The sequence below is a fragment of the Charadrius vociferus genome, unplaced genomic scaffold (assembly GCF_000708025.1).
Source record: "Charadrius vociferus isolate BGI_N301 unplaced genomic scaffold, ASM70802v2 scaffold325, whole genome shotgun sequence".
In the NCBI taxonomy this organism is placed as follows: Eukaryota; Metazoa; Chordata; class Aves; order Charadriiformes; family Charadriidae; genus Charadrius; species Charadrius vociferus.
The window spans coordinates 4,111,157-4,130,487 of NW_009648526.1; the positions used below are offsets into that span (position 1 = coordinate 4,111,157).

Genomic DNA, 19,331 nt, shown 5'->3' on the forward strand with positions numbered 1-19,331 from the left:
AGCAGGAAGCCTAAACTCGCATTTCTGACGCAATTCGCTTCAAAAGCTTTTCTTGCTAAAACTAGTTGTGAAAAAGAGTGCTGCATCAACTAAACAGAGGGCTGTTTCATTGCCGGAAGACCTTCTGGGCATCTAACAAAGCAAAGCATGTTTCCCAAGGTCTAAAATTACATGTGTTACAAATGCAGCATTTAAAGGAGGAAAATTTGGGGGAACAAACCAGGAAATAGGGCAAGGGAATGGTGGAGCTGACCCTACAATGCCAGTGTAAATTGCTTCCGAGGGAAAAAGGGAAACTATGCCAAACAACACACCACATTACTCTCCACATTATTTTACAAGTGCTTTAGAAGATGATGGTAGTTAAAAAGTAACCTCAACTGAGATGCACCCAACAGCTGAAAACAAACTAGTGGCTTATTTTCTCTTCTTGTGGTGCCCATTTAATCAGTTCAGAATCAGGCTTCTCTTTTTTCAAATGACTTGGCCATGTGTAAGAATCTCTTGGAAATGACAACTTCAGGAACACAGTAAGTACTGTCTACATATCTATATGTCTCTCTGGCATTGAAACATCTTTTAATCTTGGTCTGAGCTGCTTCTGCCCAAAAGACAACCCACCCACAGAACCTCATGAAAAAGATCTCCTCATAACCCAGAAATCTTTCTATCCTCTACACTAAGGGCATAAGAAGAAAAAAATCCTTTTGCTTCTTATTCTTTCTTTTCTCTTTCTGTGGTGCAGCAGAAGTAACAAATCACTATGAACTCAAAGGTAATGTTCCAAATACCAATTTTTATTCCAGCATTTCTTCTTAACCTCAGATTCGAAGATTTATGGCTATCATACCCCTCAAAGTTTCAGTGTGATCACTCAATTCTGCCACCTCCATAGGTGCAGGTTGTAGAGTTGAAATCCTTCGGATATGCATTTGTCTGTATGAACTATGTTGTACCTTTCAGAGTGAAGGTAATCTGACTCGACACCCTAATTAATGCCACTAGTTAAATTCTTGCAGTGGAAAAACAATAAAACAGGTTTTTCCTCCTTACGCCCTTCACACGCGCAGCCAGGAACTGTTCCAGTCCTGAGCTGGTTTTCCCTAGACCAAACCCACAGGGCAGCTCCAGCAGACCCGCACTGACCCGTGTCCCTCCTGGCACAGCTGCCCGGCACACCGCTGCCAAGTTATCTCCCACACTCCTGCCACTGCTCTCAGGCCACCCTAAAGTAAAGCAATCTTCCTATCTTCCTATCGGATCAGGTTACTTCACCTGAGAAGAGTCACTGTGATACAGAAACACAGCGGGGTTTGTTTCTATTCTGGTTTTTTGGATTTCAAGTAGCTAGTGCAACACTTCTTTGCCATTACCATGCATAGATGTTTGCAGATTTCTTTGAAAAGTTCTGTATTCTTTTGTCTCTGTGCTCATCTTTATCTAATTTTAACTTTTATATATTAACACAAAACATCGTGCCCAGAAGTAGTTTAAAGTTTCCATGACAAAATTTCATAACGAAGACTTGACATTTCTCAGGTTTACTGGCACAGTTAAAATTAAAAGAAAACCCAACCTTTTAAAATTAAATACTTCAATATTTTCCAATCTCACAGTGCTAACAATGCAGGTATCTTCGGGGAATCTTGTGCTTTGCAAGTAAAGCACAAATACCAGTACTTTTCTGCAAGTAAAGCAGAATGCTCTGCAGAAAGCTCAAGGTGAGCTGGCAATGCGCACTCACAGCCCAGCAAGCCAACCCCATCCTGGGCTGGGCTCAGCAGCGTGGCCAGCGGGGCGAGGGAGGGGATTCTGCCCCTCTGCTCCGCTCTGGGGAGACCCCCTCGGCAGTGCTGCCTCCAGCTCGGGGGCCACCAACACCAGAAGGACATGGACCTGTTGGAGCAGGTCCAGAGGAGGGCCATGAAGATGATCAGAGGGCTGTAAGACCTCTGCTGTGAGGACAGGCTGAGAGAGTTGCGGCTGTTCAGCCTGGAGAAGAGAAGGCTCCGGGGAGACCTTATAGCACCTTCCAGTCCCTAAAGGGGCTACAGGACAGATGGGGAGGGACTCTTGATCAGGGAGTGCAGCGATAGGACAAGGGGTAACAGTTTTCCCTGAAAGAGGGGATATTTAGATCAGATACTGGGAAGAAATTCTTTACCATGAGGGTGGAGAGACACTGGCACAGGCTGCCCAGGGAAGTTGGGGTTGCCCCATCCCTGGAGGTGATGGGATGGCCAGGCTGGATGGGGCTTGGAGCAACCTGGGCTGGTGGGAGGTGTCCCTGCCCATGGCAGGGGGCGTGGAATGAGATGATCTCTAAGGTCCTTTCCAACTCTAACCATTCTATGATTCTCTGATTCTCAACTACCCGGATTAAACCTGAACTGCAAACTTCCCCGGCTGTGTTAACAACTGCCGCAGGCGGCAGCAGCACCGGTGGAGCCAACCAGCACACATGGTCACTCCCGCTGTCCCACCATGGGTGCAGTGCCCTGGGCAGAGTCGGGGCAGCGCCACATTACCGCCCGGTTGCTGAACCAGACACAGCCTGCCTGCCAGACCCTTTCATACCCTCCCTGGGCAGCTCAGGCAGATGAAGGTGTCTACACTGCTCCCTCCACCTAAGATCAACCCAACACTCCCACTTGCCTACCTAAATTCAAGAAGCTTTTACAGCTCTGTTCTGGGTTTGTTGTTTTGGTTTGGTTTTTTTTGTTTGGGGTTGTTTGGTTTTTTAAGGCATTTTGCTGATAATTAAGATTCCTTCAAGTTGAAATTCTGCATTTTTTTGAAAGTGAGTTCAAGGTGTGACTAACTGACTGGACCTTAAAAAAATTTAGAATCAAAATACTGCCACAAAAACCAACAGCAAAACCATACAAACAGAGGGCATTAGTCACTGTCACACAATGGGATGTTATAATATATTACTATTCAAAGAAGAAACAAGTCTTCACCCGGCTCTTGTGCAACAATGATTTCACAGGGAAATTATAATTTCAATACTATTTCTCAATCTGGTTAAAAATACAGTGGACTCCTTCAATTGACATTTTCCCCACTGTTTCAAAAAATTTAATTTTGTGAGAAATGGAAATCTTCCCTTGGACTATGTTGGTTTTGCTGAAAATGGCCAGAGGGAAGTCAAAATCATTTCCAATTGCTTGTTTCATTTCAGTGCTGAAACATTTTATTTTACTGCCTTTTTTTTTTTTTAATTGAAATGATAGTAACATTACCATCATACTTATAGTTTTAATTTTTGACAATACTGACCCCAAATAATTTCATACTTAAAAATGTTTTGTATTGCTGGAATGTTTTACCATTTTCAGTTTCAGTTCTCACTTGGAATGAAAACAAGGAGTCAAAATGTTAACACTGCAACAACACAAAGCGAGCCTCTTCCTAAGATACACAGAGCAGAAAGTGGTATAGCCACAAAGCAGACAAATAATAAGTACCATTACAACTCGGGCCAAATTTTATGTAAACATCGACCTGTTGTTTGTTTACAGATGCTTTCGCTGTTGTCAGTAATGTTAAAGCAGCTCATATGCACTGCAGAAAGCCCATGAGATATAAAAAGGGCATTTAAAACCAAACTTAAGAGTCAGGATCTGGACACAGAAAGATTAACTAACCTTCTCACTGTCAGATAGGAAATCTATGCAAGCCGGACACCTAGCTGTGCTTCCCCCCCCGGACACCAGTTCCAGCGCCTTCGGCTATCCCCATCAGCCGCAGCTGAGCCTGGGGCCCGCAGCATCACTCCGCCTCCACCAGAGCCACGCTTGGGGCTTTATCTAGCATTTTACTACTCCACTTGATCAAAGTAATGGGCTGGATGTTGACTTTTTAGCTGTTTTGGCAGCACTGTTGGAGGAACTTGAAATTATTAAGCAGATGTTCTGCAACATAACTGGGGGCTTGTTTTGCTCTAATGAGATACAGTATTTGTTACAATGAAGGAAATTGCTTGCGGATTTGCTATAATGCATTTTACATACACTGGGTTACATTTATATTGGAGTAAGGAAAAAAAAAGTACAGTAAAAGTCTATATTACTTTTCAGATCTGATGATGTCACCAGACTCGTATTATTATATTTGAAAAAAAAAAGATCAGGCTCAACTTTTTGAGGTCTGTTTCTGTTTTTATACTTGATGTCCACCTCAGTGGCGTAACAGATCCAAACATTTCTCTCTTTGTGATCTCTCTCCAGAGGGATCACTGCACTGTTTCGGCAGAACCAACCATAGTGAGTTACACCTCAGTATTTTTAGGCCTCTCACCAAAATTATTCAGAAGCAGAACTCCTCTCTTTGTAGATACACGAGCAAATTTAATGCACGGCTCCTCTGGCTCTTTCAAACTGAATTTTAAATTTGTGGTGTTTGGATTTAAATTCAGAGTTATACACAGCGCAATATGGAAAGCAAATTAACAAATTCACAAGTTGACTCTGTGGACAAATGCCAGAGATTTGTATCTATCTGGGTGTAAGAGGGAGGACTGATCCAGAAAAAGATTAGCAAGAATTGTCCCTCCTTCGTAAAAGACCTCAAACTGTGGCTTAGATATTTATTATGCGCCGTGCTTATAAAACTTCCAAGATGTCTAATGGAAACAGAGCACAATAGAAGCCAGTTCTGCTTTTCATTTTATATACTACCACTGGGAATCTCTTTCTTCTGATGTTCATCCATATTATAAGCTTTTCTTTCACAGTGGGTAAGATTTTCCTTGCTTCGAAAATAGTAATTCGTCATAACAAGAAGCCATATCAAGCGTATATAAATGCCAGGCCAACTACTTATGCTGGCTACATTGGCAAAATCTTTTTAATTCCCTTCATAACACTCAGCACTACTAAAAACCTCCATTCAAAACATTAACAGAATACTCCAGAAACATGGGAATGCCTATATTTAAATAATAATGTGCGGCACAAGCACCCATGCTCATATTAATAAGTAACCTCATTTTTCTAGCAAGCAGTTAGATCAAGGAGAGCTGTAAACTCCGTGCTCTTTTGAAATACTGGGAGATGAAGTTGGAAATTGTCAATCTGAGGGCTCTTAAAGGAATGCCACGTTAAAAAAATAGGCTATAACACTTAATCCTTATGAACCCTCTGTAGTAGTTTATCTTTACAACCTACCTCCCGCCCCCACAGTGACTCCAGACTGAGCTTGGCGAGTCTCACTACTCAGCTCAAACCTCGCAGGCTTTCGCTTGTACTGCAAAAGAAAAGATAGTCTTCTCACTCATACCCCACAGGAAGAGGTTTTATCAGAATAAAAGAAGTTTAAGCAAATGCCTTTCACCTCGTGTTTGCCCCAGGCTGAAAGCATGGCCTTACCAGTTCGCATGTCTCTAGAGTCGCAGTTCTGCTAAGCAGCGGTAACTCCCAGCGTCTGAAACGTTAGGGCTGTGGGGCTCGGGGCCAGGCGTTGGCACAGCCCCTCCGGCAGCCGCCCAGGCATCCTGGGAACCGGCAAACCTGCAATTACGGCCTTACCCGAGGGCTCCCGGATTTGCTAGTTCGGGCAAAAATTGCTCATGCTTGAAGTGCCCTACACCATGCGTAAACATCAATCGCCAATAAGCCACCTGCTATTACAACACAGCAGCAGAAGACTCGCCAGATCTGAAACCTAACATCTTCTGTACTTGAGCAGGTTTCTTAAACTCTTCAGCTAGCCACAACTTCTGGACTGTGACCAGTCCAGACACCACACTGCTGTCGATAACTGTGACCACAGCCTCTGGCCCCACATGTAGACTGACCCAAACCTCTGTTTCAGAACTGATCAGTTAAAGCTAAAACATCTATAAAGCTAATCAGGTAAAACCCACACATCTTACTGGAACCAGAACTGGTGGACCTACCTTATCAGTATATGTAGGTGTTAATTTCTCAAATCCGCACAATGCCATAGAAATTACTTTAAGAAAATAGAATTTTGTGCCTAAATATGCCAGAAAGCAAAAGTGCAAGTTCTACTTTCCATGTATTCTCTGAATATTCTCCGGCATACTCTCTGAATACATGGAAATATGGATATTATCAACCTGCAACAAAGTTTTCAGGATCAGACATCAGTTATGTTTACTTGTTTCATTACATGGTGAATTTTCTTCTAAACGACCTCATTCAAAAGCCACTGAAGTGAATGGGGAAAACTCCCACTAACCTCAACAATTCTTGGGCCATGAGGACCTATAAGAAGTCACATCTATATTGCCTGCCTTCAACTTCAGGAGCAACCTGGCCGGGAGCTCCACAGCCTGCTATGCAGGCAGCACCAGATCAGGACAATCCCTGTTGACTGGAGCAGATAAATGTGAAAGCTTTTTTGAAAGCAAACACATGGAAAATATTATGAAACTATTTAAAATCTTTTGAAATGCATAATTGAATCAACAAAAACTATTTCCACACATAAAGTGAGGCAAAGATAGTAGTTTTAAAAATCTAAGATAGTTCGATAAGTATTTTTTAGTAGGGAACCTCTTTTCTACTTTACTTACCAAACTCGCTTTCTGTATTTTCTCCCTATGTCTCCGTTGTTCGTTTCTTTTTAAACATGAATAGAATATCGGCCATTTGTCAATTCTGCCTTCTAGGTTAACCAACCCACACTGCACAGTTTAAAACCAAGAATATAAACTTGATTTTAAAAATTGTACAAGAAACGTGTTGAACAAATATTTCATACATTTAGCAACAAAGACGGAACACATGTTGATAATCCTTTGTTAATTGTTGCCCCGTTTATTCAATATTCCCCAAAGTTAACATATAACATGTTAAAATGATTACGCAGTCTCGACCTTGCCGCTCTATTTTATTCTCCAGAGTACTTCACAGATCTGGGAGACACGGCAGGATCACCGGGGTTTGTGCAAGAAGCACACACCTGCCAAACACTGTGAGCCCTAAGTTTTCCCCCATTCTAGTGCACTGTACTACAAGAAATGGTTGTGCAGATCTGCATGACAAGGACTCCTAGGACTACAGTCATAAAACTCGTATAAAATAGTTTCCTTGTGAAGCTGTAAAATACATCTGTTCAGGGCATCCGAGCCTGCTTGTCTCTGTCTGCTACAAAAGGAATCTACCACCAAAAAGAACAGATTAAGGAGAACTCAGACTAAGATTCATCCTTCATATCCCCAAAGAGGTATAGGAATAAGGAAAGGATAGGATTCCCTCTTGACATTGATGGTTTGCTATAAGGAAGCCAAAGGAAGAGAAAGATTTTGATCCAACTGCAAAGGCGAATTTTTGGGTAGCAAGTGGAAGGAGTCAAGACAACTTTTATCAAAGTAGGCTTAAAAGGTTTTATGCCACTCACTTCCACATGTGCTTTGCAAAAATCAAATCTTCCTTCTACATTCTCTTCTAGCCTAACAATCTTCATTACCACACAATCTGGATACAATTTTGTTTCTAAATCTGAGCCTGAAAGCCACAACATCCGTCCTTAACTTTATGCTCCCATCAAAGGATCTAAGTGTGCTTTGAAATGAGGGCATAATTCTTCCTGAGATGTTTACCCAACTCTCAATTAATGCAACTAGGCAGGTCAGATACTCTAAAATAAAGCAGAACATATTGGTCACCTGGATACAGAAGACAACGTCTCTTCTACAGCAAAGGTAGGCTAAATTTATCTAAACCCTGTAAGGTTAGGACAGATGTGACTTGTCAGCTCATCTCTTTTCTCTCACTTTCCCATCTTCTTAAAAATACAGTCTGTTTACATGGTTTATGTTCAGTCCACTTTGGAGTGTAACGAGTTTACTGCTGAATGATAACATTCGATGGAGGTCATTTCCCATTCTCCTAAAGGCACTAACAAACCTTTCCAATTCTTGAGACTCATCCAGGTGTCCATCTATAAACACCCAAATCTTCTTGCTCTCATCCCTCTTACCCCATTTTACCCTCCAAATAGCAAGTAGAAAAGCAGGGAATTGAGGTATGCACAATAAACTAGAAACATTGCAACACGCAGTGCGTGTGGCCTATTAGAGGGAAATGGTTGACTTCATCCATCAGAGTATGGTCCCTGCTTAAAAGACTACGGTTAAAAATACATATGCATTATTATTTGAATTGTAACAAATCACAGAATCCCAGGTAAAAGCCAGGCTCTGGCATTGCTAAGCTTCTTATAGATGCAAATCAAAACATGTACATTAATAAAATTATATAGGAAGAATAACTATAAAAGGTAAATTGCCATGTGGAAGCATTAGTTTTCCAGATATATAAGCATCTAAGCATTTTTTTATTAAAGCTTTCTATAGAAGTAGTTACATATTTCAGTAATACACAGGATATTTACAATTTCCAGGTCAAACTCAACACAACAGATGTTCAGGAAGCAGATTTATTGATGAAGTCAAAGAAATGCCTCAGATACTTTAGCTCGGCCATGCTTTTAAAGCTTTGCAAATTTCCATCTGCTTTCTCTTGCGATCCATTCACAAATCGGGCATAAATAAGGGGGGAAAAAAGGGACATAGTATAAATGAACTTCTTGTTCTACTGCATTTGAATAAATTCTAGTCTCATAAGTGACCAACATTTCAAAGAGATTTCAGTTAAAGATGAAATAGAATCTTCAGTAATGTGTGAAAAATAGATACTTCACCACCTTGGATAGGATTTCTAATAAGTCTAAAGGAAATCAGAGCTCATATTCCATCAGAATTCAAGAGGAATTGTATCCCTATAGTGCTTATGCTCCTGCCGATACTTTCAGGTATATGCTTCAAGATGTCTTGTCTTACACTAATCTGCTACTGGTTTACTGTTCAGTTTAATGTTACTCATTAGCTAAGTAACTGTTCCTGAAACAGGGAGAGATTAAGACCTATCCAACCTACGAGTAGCCCAAAACATAAGAGAAAAGGCCAAGCAAAGCAAATTGCAGTATGTTTCATGTGTTAACTCACACAAGAGTTGAAGACCTGAAGCCATCAGTTCTCATAAACTACAAAACAGGACGAAGTTTTCACTACATTTTTCCAAATTCATTTCCTAAATCTCAAATTATGCTAGATCATAACCCTGAAGAAAAGTGCACGTGACATGCATAAGTGAACAGCATGTAGACGGCAATTATATCAGCATAGTTGTTTAACATTTTAATTGACAGGCATAGACTTAGACTTTTTGGTTTGCAGGAGGAGACCAATTCCTGGACAGGTTTGGGTTTTTTCTATACACATACTGCAAACAAGGGAACAAACAAGTGGTAATAATCCCTCTGGGGTTTTTTTGTGATGAAATTAAGAATGTCAATTCTGTTATTACCTATATTCTGTTATTACCTATCGTCAGAAAAGTGTGCACTATTTGAGTTGCAGCTCATCAAATACAAATACCATCGATTCATTACATTTCAGACCTCCCAAAACTCTGTCTGTTGCCTCTTTGATGAATCTGTCTGCCTACAGCATTTCATATAAAACAGGAACAACAAAAAAAAAAAGGTCATAGAAAATACAGTATACGCAATTGAAGTACAAACTTCAAGAACAACTAGCCACAAAATGGAATAAAAGCAATCAAGAAGATTTCTAACAGGTGAAGGCAAAAAAAACCCAGCAGAGAAGTATAGTCTACTGCAATGAGAAATGAAGATTTCAAGCAGCTGCCTCATTGAATATAATACCTTGCAGCTGGATGAACTGCAGCACAGCTGGATTATTTCTTGAGATATCGTGTATACACCCAAACATCTGTATGTTCACTAACTAGAAGCAACTTACTAGAGAAAGTATAAATAAAACAGTAAGACTTCTTCATGTCCTTTGGGTGAAAAAATGAGGTTATCAAAGTATTGCACATAAAACTAAGAGAACATTAGTTCAGCACAGTGTATCCTGAGCCGCAAGTAACTGGCTGTGATAGACCAGGAAAAGCCAAGAGTTGACAAAACGGGGACTACGTTACCTTGGCTTCTCAAGGACTGCACGCCTCTAGCCAAGAAATCACAGGCATTCAGGGAACATACACCAGCACCGACCTTGCTAATCTTACGCATGGATGAATTCTCTAATTAATCTAAACTGAATTCCACTTACAGTTAACCTAAAAAGATGACACGAATGTTATATTTCTGTGTATATATCAAACTTTACAACACTTCTAGAATGTTTTTATACTAAGATGTAATGAAATCCAACATATGTGAAATCCAACAACGGACACAAACAACATATCTCTATAATAATTTGTTTATACACATATCTCACAATTCTAACAGAAGAAAAAAACAACACACTAAACCACTGAAAACAAGTATAATACACTCAAGGTTGGCCCAGAATATTAACTGATTTGCAACTTTACACAACACCCAAATAGGCCGCATTTATATCTGGCCCCAAAACTTACTGCAAAATTATTTGTGCATATTTGGTAGCTATATTCAAATAGCCACATGTAATACCAGAAAACTCGCAAGCAACATCTAGAAAACTGACAAGGCAAGAGAAGTTTTACGTGTCAGAATTTTGATACTCATTCAGCAGATTTACAAATACTCCCAGGAAGGGATGTCCTGAGGTTCACTAGTTCTGGTGGATGACTTCTGCTATCAACGGAACGGAAAACGCTCTACAAAACATGTTATTGATGAGACTTTAGAATTGAATAAACGGTTTCCTCACAAGCCTATTTACCCTCGTCTGCACAAAGCCCAAGCAAACGAGCCAAAACCTCCTAAACCCCGAAACATCAGTAAAACAACTGTGCGCCTACAGCTGGCTGTCGAGGATCTGTAGGCAGCGTCTGTCCTGGTAACTGTGCTCCCGCTGACAGCCCTCCCTGACTGCTGGGCACTCCATTCCAGAAGTGCTTAATGCTACCAAGCTTTTTAAAAGGCCAAGATTTTTAAAAGATCAATCAGGCTTTTCTTCCATTTTATAATTACTTAAATCATCTTAATCAGAGCTCATTCAGCGTTTTCAGAGCCATCAATTACCAGCAGACTGGAGAATTTTCTTAGCAACTTAACAGCTTAAGTCGAGGCACTACATTTTGATCTGAGAAGCTATTTTGTCATTCAAAATAAGTTAAATCTGTCGTTCCAAATCCAGCAACAACAAACAAATAAATAAATAAACCTAGCACCCCTGCATTAGTTTGCAGTCTACATCCTAATAGCAAAAATCAATTCAGTCTAAATCATAAACGCCTCTTATCTGACACAAAGTCTGGGGACCCATTTTGCCCCCACAGAAGTGGGCAGCAGTGACATTAGCGCCGTTTCATTCACGCTACTGCTGCTCTCAGCTACAGGAATTTTTATCCCAGTTGCAACTCGGCCTGACTTGAGCCCTGCCCAACGAGCAGTGTGCTGTAATGCTCCGTGCAACCGCTGCTGCTCAGCAATCGAACAGAAAACCAAGAAGAAGTCATAAGAGGAAGCCAGACCTGGCGATGGGAGGGACCGAATGAACTCCGCCAGGCCTTCCAGAGGTCCCCTTCCCTGGCTGACCCCGCGGACCCGCTGCCCCGGCCAGCAGGGAGTGGGGGCTCCCGTGCCGGCTCTCGGGCTCCAGCCACCATCTGCCAGCAACAAACTATTTCAACAGCTTTCAAGTTCTGAGCATGGCTCCGTTCCTAGAAACTCCTCCAGCTTGATACAGCATTTTAAGCCAAAGACATCTTGACTCTACCAAGTGGAACTAAATCATCTGTACAGCACTGCTACGATGATCCTTTGCCACGTCCTCATTCCTGTTATGACCTTTGTTAGCTTGCATCCAGCGAGATCTAACACAAGCTACAGATCCACATGTAAATCAGACTCATATAATGGTTTGGGTTGGAAGGGACCTTAAAGATCACCTAGTTCTAACTCCCCTGCCATGGGCAGATGTAAAATCACACACACACTAGAAACAGCAAGAATTCTCGCTCTCGGTGCAATGCAGGTAAAAAAGCATGCTGCCCTGCAAACAAGCACATTCACCTCAAAGGGGAGTACCGAAACCAGAGCTGGTTTTCAACAAAAAGCAAACGAAAACATCACTTTGAGGAAATACGTGGTCAAGTCTGCATTTTAGAAACCTTCCCATTAAAATTTGGTATAAAATAACAAAACAAAACAAAACAAAAAAACACAAAAAAAGAAAACAGAATCAATTCCATGAACATTTTGCATTTCTTTTAGTACAAGGGAAGGGAGCAATGCCTCAATGTCTTTTAGGGGCAAATCATGTCTGACTTGCAGTGGACCAGGCTCTGATTCACAAAAATATCTTTTATCAGAAAGTGACATTGTCTCTCATGAGAAAATGCTCACATTTTGCAGTATTTTTCTGCTTGTAAATTGCTATGCTTAAAAGGGAGAAAAAAGCCAAGTCCCAAAGAATACTATATTTGCTATTTCAAGTTTTAGACACTGGAGATGCAATCACAGCTCCTCCTAGACTTCAAAGTCCTTCTCCTCTCGTGAAGCAGGCAGCTGCAGCCCTGCCGGCAGCTCCCCTTGCTGCCTCTGGGAACGCCGAACATCCCTGCGGGACTCTGTATCGCAAGCGAGCGGAGCGCGTTGTGCAGAGCCACAGTGCGCTCTTTGCACATGTACCACTCCTACACCTGCCTGCCTGGCACCGATGAATCCCAACGGCTCTAACAGGAACCCATGGCTAGGGCTGCAGGATAAAATACCGTCTGTTACAAAAGCCTGGCTGTCATTACCAAACAGAACTCCAAGCAAGAGGGCTTGCAGTTGACTAGGTTTTTCTGCAGCTGTTGATTTGAAAATACTATATTTGACAATGCATTTTGGATGCAAAAAACCATCCAGGTATCCTCCTGAAGATGAAGTCTCAGACAGAGATCTTCCTGGAGAGGACTTTATTTCTTCTTTAACCTTATACAGGATTTCTGACAAAAAATTCTGCAGTTACCTCCCTCCTCTCAAAAAATGCAGTTACCCTGCACTGAGAGACTCCTGTGGTCAGATTCCCACTGAGTTATCTTTTTCAATGAACCAATTAGGTTTTCTCCTTTCAACAGATTCTTTTCACACACTCTTCAAAATATCAAAGACTTTAGGTTATGAATTTTTCACCACAATTAAAAGTTAGCTGAAATAAAGAGTTCAAATTAAAGAGTTCAATTATCAGAATGATTAAAACATTTATTTATAGAATCACAGAACGGTTTGGGTTGGAAGGGACCTTAAAGATCCTCTGGTTCCAACCCCCCTGCCCTGGGCAGGGACACCTCCTACCAGCCCAGGTTGCTCCAAGCCCCGTCCAGCCTGGCCTTGAACACCTCCAGGGATGGGGCAGCCACAGCTTCTCTGACCAATTTGTTCCAATGTCTCACCACCCTCACAGTAAAGAATTTCTTCCTAATATCTCATCAAAATCTCCCCTCTTTCAGTTTAAAACCATTACCCTATTATTGCTTCTGTAGATTTAAACTTCCTCACTGGTTTTATGGTCATGTCACTGTGATGTTCTCCCTCTGCACAACTGGATCCTTCCTCTCAAATTCTGCCCTTAAAGTCATTACGCGCTATTGGTTCTCCAACACAAACTAGGGTTTTTTCATTAAATAATCTAAATTCATAGGGTTTATAGTCCCTTTAATATGGCTTTTTTAATAAAGACAAAAGTTTGTGTTGGAGCAGTAGCAGATAAAACAGGGGTTAGAAATGCAGCTGCACCAATCTGAACAAGGGAGAAATAAAAATACATGTATTTTTAAAAAATAATAATAATTACACTTAACTCACCATCAAGACAGGGCTGTAAATTACGGTTTAGCTGCCCTTATTGATCCAACATAAACATTAGAGGCAAGCTGTGCTATGCAGGGGAGGGAAAAAGGAATAATTGTGGCATGTTTTAGATCCCCTGAGTCATCTTTCCTGGCACAGGGCAGAGTGAGTCAAAGCTGCTGTGTAGGAAGCAAGGAGATGGAGGTGGGCTGAGCTGGCTCAGCATTGGCTCTGTCTTGTCAATACCAGTTTGAAAAGGGATGCAAAGGTAATACAGCGTAAGCCTTTGGGGCCACGTTGCAGGAGAAGTCATGCTGCCCGCAGAATATGCCTTCAGCCATGCGCTTGCTGGGGTACCAAGCTCTTTTTTCTGCCTAAATGCACGGTACAAAGTGCTGAAGTCGTACAGCTCTGAAACTTCCTTTTGGGCAACTTCACAATGCTGAATGTGACTGTAATTCAAAGCATAGTATATACCGAATGTTCATAATTTAAGATAAAGAGGTATAGCTCTGCAAATCTTCACTCTACCCTCAGCAAATAAAACCAGGACTGAGGTATGACTACATTAGAAACAAACGTTATTAGATAGATTGGGAATCAGATACAAACCTACCTGAATATGCCCTAACTCGTGCTGAGCTGTAAAAATAGGTAATATCAATTGTGCATCAAAGCTGCTCATCTAAAGGAACAAGAGAGAGCATACTAGCATGCTAAGTACCCACTGAAATGTCCATTTCTGGGTACAGGAAAAAGGAACTTCACACACTTGCAGCATTCCTTGGGTCCCCTGAAAAATAAACGAACAACAACTTCTAATACTTCCTTCGGCACATCTTTGGAAGGGTCTTTATTGTTACAAAACAGGCACTTTGCCTTTGTGCAATGAGGCAAAGCACAGAACCCCAACGCTGGCGCAGAGAGCCGTTCAGGCAGTGCAACCCAGCAAGGCGTTCCCCCGTCCCCAAGAGCAGTACAGCGACAGCAGCACGGGCCCTCTGCCGCTGACGCACCCAGCTGCAGCCTGACACAGACATACTGTTCACTGCTTTCACTTCAAAACTTAGTATCAAGCTCCATACTACAGGATAGACATGACCTCAGTTTATTAATGGCAAAAATCACCAGCAGCTATCACCCTTTCCGCCTTCTAAACCAATTAAAATGAAGGGAGGGGAAATAAAAATATGAGAACCAGGAGGAATCCCTCCATCGTGAAAGAAAACTTTCCCATTTCTTTTCTGAATCTCTTATTTTGCCTCCCTTTTGGAGCTGGGAAAGCAACTGCGCATGATGAGTTCAAGACTGAAGGAAAGTAAAACACAAATACACAGAGCACTAATTACCCCAGAGCAGATCACCGACATGGATGATGGGCACAATCAGATAAAACTTGCCACTACATCAATTTTAGGACACACAGGGGCAGGGCATTGCCTTAAAGATAAATCATAGTACACTGAAGCCTTTATTTTTAAGGAAGTCTCCTGGCAAAAAGAAATCCCTACAAACACTGACTGTAAGCCAGCAAAAGCCACAGCATAATGTATTAATTCTATTTAACTGTGTGGCATTGTATTATATGTAGCTACTTACACAGAAGGCAATAAAAGCTATATTCAAGAGACACTTAAAAAATACGGGTAAATTCTCTTCCTTCTACTTCGTTCTTCTCAAATCCAGAAAGGGTAAGTAGACGGGCCTATATCCTGCATTTTAAAATTTTAAGGTGAGACCGTGCCTGCATTTGGAGGGCAGATGTGGCACAGCATGTGGAACAGGGCACACACAGCCTGCTGGTGAAGGGGTCTGTGGCTAACGAAGTCATCGCTGCGCTCTCCTCCTAGTGACTCACCCCAAGTGACAGAATGGCCTCAGAGTACTGCAGACAGCTAGTCCGCAGTATGCATACATATTTCTCTATCATAAGTCCTCTCTGGTCTTTGAAGTTTTGTAGAACACAACCTTTAAAAATGTTAATTTGAAAAATAAGATATGAATTTAATTCCTCTGAATCCAGAGACATATTTGAAGAATAAATTATTTACCTCATAAATAATCACAAATCTCAACCGAGGTGGGCCCAGCTCTTGTTTACAGAAAGACAAACACCATAAATAACTATTTCACAAAACATGTTTCTGGAGAAAGATTGTAAACCCCAAGTGACAGAGACGTTACACTCCAAGGGTTAGGACAGGAGAAGGGTGGCAGACCACTACTAGAGCTGCTGCCACTTTGTGTTCCAGGACAACCAGTTCAACATGCAGCTGGGGACATCCTATAGCCGCCATCCCCACTGTCAGACATACCATTAGAAACCACAAATTAGACAGCCAGAGAGTCCTGAAATAAATGTATAAGGACCATGAGTCACATGCTAAGATGGCATAAAATAACTTAACTCCATTTACTGAAATGGAGCCATCCTGAGTCTTTGTCATCAAAAGAAGATTGTTAACAGTGCAGTAGCTGAGATACTGTTACAACGCTACATAGAGCCAAGAGCATACCAGTCAAAGCAGGACTTACGTGCTTTTATTCCTGTAAAATAGAAGAGATGTTGATGCGAGATTATCTGCTTGTCCGTCCGTAAATAAATGCAGCTGACAAACAGAGCAAAATGAGCAAGACTTACACAGTCAAAGCCTGATGGCTTCCACTGGGTGAAAAATCACATTTGCCTTTCCAAAACAAAATCTGTATAATAATGCAAAACCAAGTTGTCTTCCCTTACCTTCTGCAAAAGGCTCCCATTCATAAAATCGGCCCATAAATGGCTTGTTATTGTATGATGCACATTGCACTTCTCTAATATTTCTGCTGCTTTCAGGACACATCTGTTTAAATTAAAAAAAAACAGTCACATTATAATCAACAGCGATGTTGCTATTGCTTTCTTATTAATTCATTTCAGAAGGTTAATGAAGGCATTGCCAAATTCTAATCCAGATGGACTATATTAATATTAGAAGACTCTCTTTGTTTAAAACAGCTAATAGACAGTGCGCTTTTAAGTAACAGTATCAAAGGTGCCTGTAGAAAAGAAATGAATTTGTGGAGTTCATGGAGCAACAGTTCTACATCAAAAAAAGGGAAATTTTTTATTGAGCTGTCATTTTCCTCAGCAAAAAGACGACACTTCAAGATAAACTCAGTAAATTAGATCTGAATCATTTCCTTTCCACAATAGCTTCCCATTTTTCATTTTTAATTTTCTGGGCTCAGATTCAACAGAGTTGAAACACTTAACGTACATGCTTGCATAACTTATTTAAAGCTGGCCACACCGGCTTCGTATTCTCATCCTCTGCTTCAATACCATATTACTTTTTCTTTTTTATTTCTACCTGCTGCTATTACAGTTGTTGCATTGTTTTGTACTTGAACTTCTGCCTTCATATGCTAGCTTCAGGGTTCTTGAAGCTAAATAGTGGAAAAGCTTCATATATACAGGGGCGTGCGTGCATGCACGCGCGTACACACACACACGTGCACGCGTATTGAGGCAGAGCAAGTTCTACAGATAGAAGTAACATCATTTATTAGGTCACCTGCAATGCAAGCCTTTGGCAGACAAGCCTTGTTAGATGCGAAGCAGATTTCAAAAGTAAATACAAGTCAAATTCTTAAATACTTAATTACTTTGTTCTGCCTGTATCCTCACACTACAGCGGTTACAGCAAAAGACTACTCTGCGTGTGGGCACACACAGAGAGGAGAAAGATTTCCAGAAAAGGCGGGGGATTAATTAGAACAATTTCTATGCTTGGAGAAAATCGGCAAGCTTTGGTCACACATGCAATTTTTTGGGGTAGCCTTTAGATGATCAAAATGGCTATTGAAAACACTATTCAAGAACTGGACTAGAGCAGAATATTTTTACTATAAGAGAAAGGTTTCAAAGGAAAACTAGAGACAATATTATATGAAAGCAGCATGCCTAAATAACTGTGGTTTTGAAGGGAACAGCAAGAGAATCAGTAAGAGCTCTTGTTGCAACTACTATTATATTTGTATAGGGGGAAAGATTGGTCGCCTTTGCAGTGAAAGCCACACCAGAAGTCCCAGGGGAATTCTTGCTTTGTGTCCACCATCTATAGATGAAGATGTTTGTAACTGAGTCAGTGAGACAAAGTCAAGAGTTTTCAAGTGGGCTATAAACTGCACCAAAGACATGCTTGGGGGAAGGTTCACGGACTACTTTATCTTCTCGGAGAATCACAGTAACAAATCTTCTAGAATAAATACTGTTTCTGGCCAAAAAGCCATCTGTGCTTTGTTCGCCCACCCTTCCGAGATCTCCCACTACATGGAAATATCGCTTTTCTCAACAAACCCTCTAATAAAAAAAACAAACAAAAAGAGCGTCCTTGAAAATAGGCCTGTGCGCCACCCAACTCCATTGGAAGGGTGGGACCAAAAGTCTTGCCAGTGCCACATGCAGAAAGCAAAGCTCTGTTCCCACAACGGACACACGCATCCTTGCATCTGTGACACAGCAGCGCAGCAAGGGCAGCTCCACCACGCCAACCCACCCAGGCTCGGAAGGGGGCATTTTTCAGGGAAACCAATTACAGCACATATCCTAAAGGTGAAGGGACAGAACCTGAGCTGGCATAAATTAAGGTCACTACATTAAATTACAGCAGAACGACATCAGTTTGCATCAGCAAAGAACCCAGCCTGAAGGGTTTCTTTTTGGAACGCTTTTCCCTTTCTTTTGGCACACATTTTCTGACAGTCTATTGTGAAGTTTTGTTGTTTCTTGTTTTTCCTTTTCTGAGCCTTGAGCTCGTGCTCTTGTGTACCAGTATTTCTGGCTCAGAAACCATTTCCTGGACACCCCGTTCATACCAACTGCAGACAGCATATGAATAAAAAGATCAAAATATTCATTGCTGTTGCCAAAAAATAGTGACACCCGCCCCTTGTAAGATCATTTTTATATAGCTACAATTTCTGGTTTTAAGCTTACTGAAAGTTGCCCACAGGACAGAGCCCCACTGCTTTAAAGCAGGACAAAGGGCTGACAAATACGCTAAACCCTGCCTGGATCAAGCTGAAATCAGAAGAAAAGCCTAACCCTGTAACATCCCTGCTACTTTAAAAGTCCCAACTCAGTTGTCCTTCTTCCATTTCTTTCATCAAAGTTCAATCACAAAATAAAATTTTGAGTAAAAATTTTTGAGTGTGACCTGGTCAGCAAAACCTCTTTCCATTATTCTTTATGCAGGTTATACTCATTTTTATTTTTAAATGTCTTTTTAAAATATTTTATGAAAGAGGTAACTACAAGGTTAACAATAGTTAACACCTATACATTGTTTATTAACCTCACCTCAGTTCTTAATGAATAGCTGAACAAAATGACAGTTTTACACCTCCTACTGCTCAGCCCCCTTGAAAATGAAATCCTTGAGCCTTTTTCAGAAGAGCGATGAGTGGCAGGCACTTTCTCTTGGCCTCGCTGGCTTTTTAGTACATCTTTCAGGCAGAAAATACACTGTTATCAACAAAACAAAAAAGTATGACCCTGTACAACCAAAAGTGAA

At 41.2% G+C, this 19,331-nt stretch overlaps 1 protein-coding gene across 1 annotated transcript in view; it reads right to left on the minus strand.

The window, feature by feature from the left end:
- The window catches only part of THSD4 (thrombospondin, type I, domain containing 4), a 283,839-nt gene that overhangs the window by 210,281 nt on the left and 54,227 nt on the right, over positions 1-19,331 (minus strand). The window contains exon 5 of the mRNA XM_009885750.1: positions 16,514-16,616. Coding sequence (XP_009884052.1) covers positions 16,514-16,616 — 103 coding nt within the window. The remainder of the gene's footprint in view (positions 1-16,513; positions 16,617-19,331) is intronic.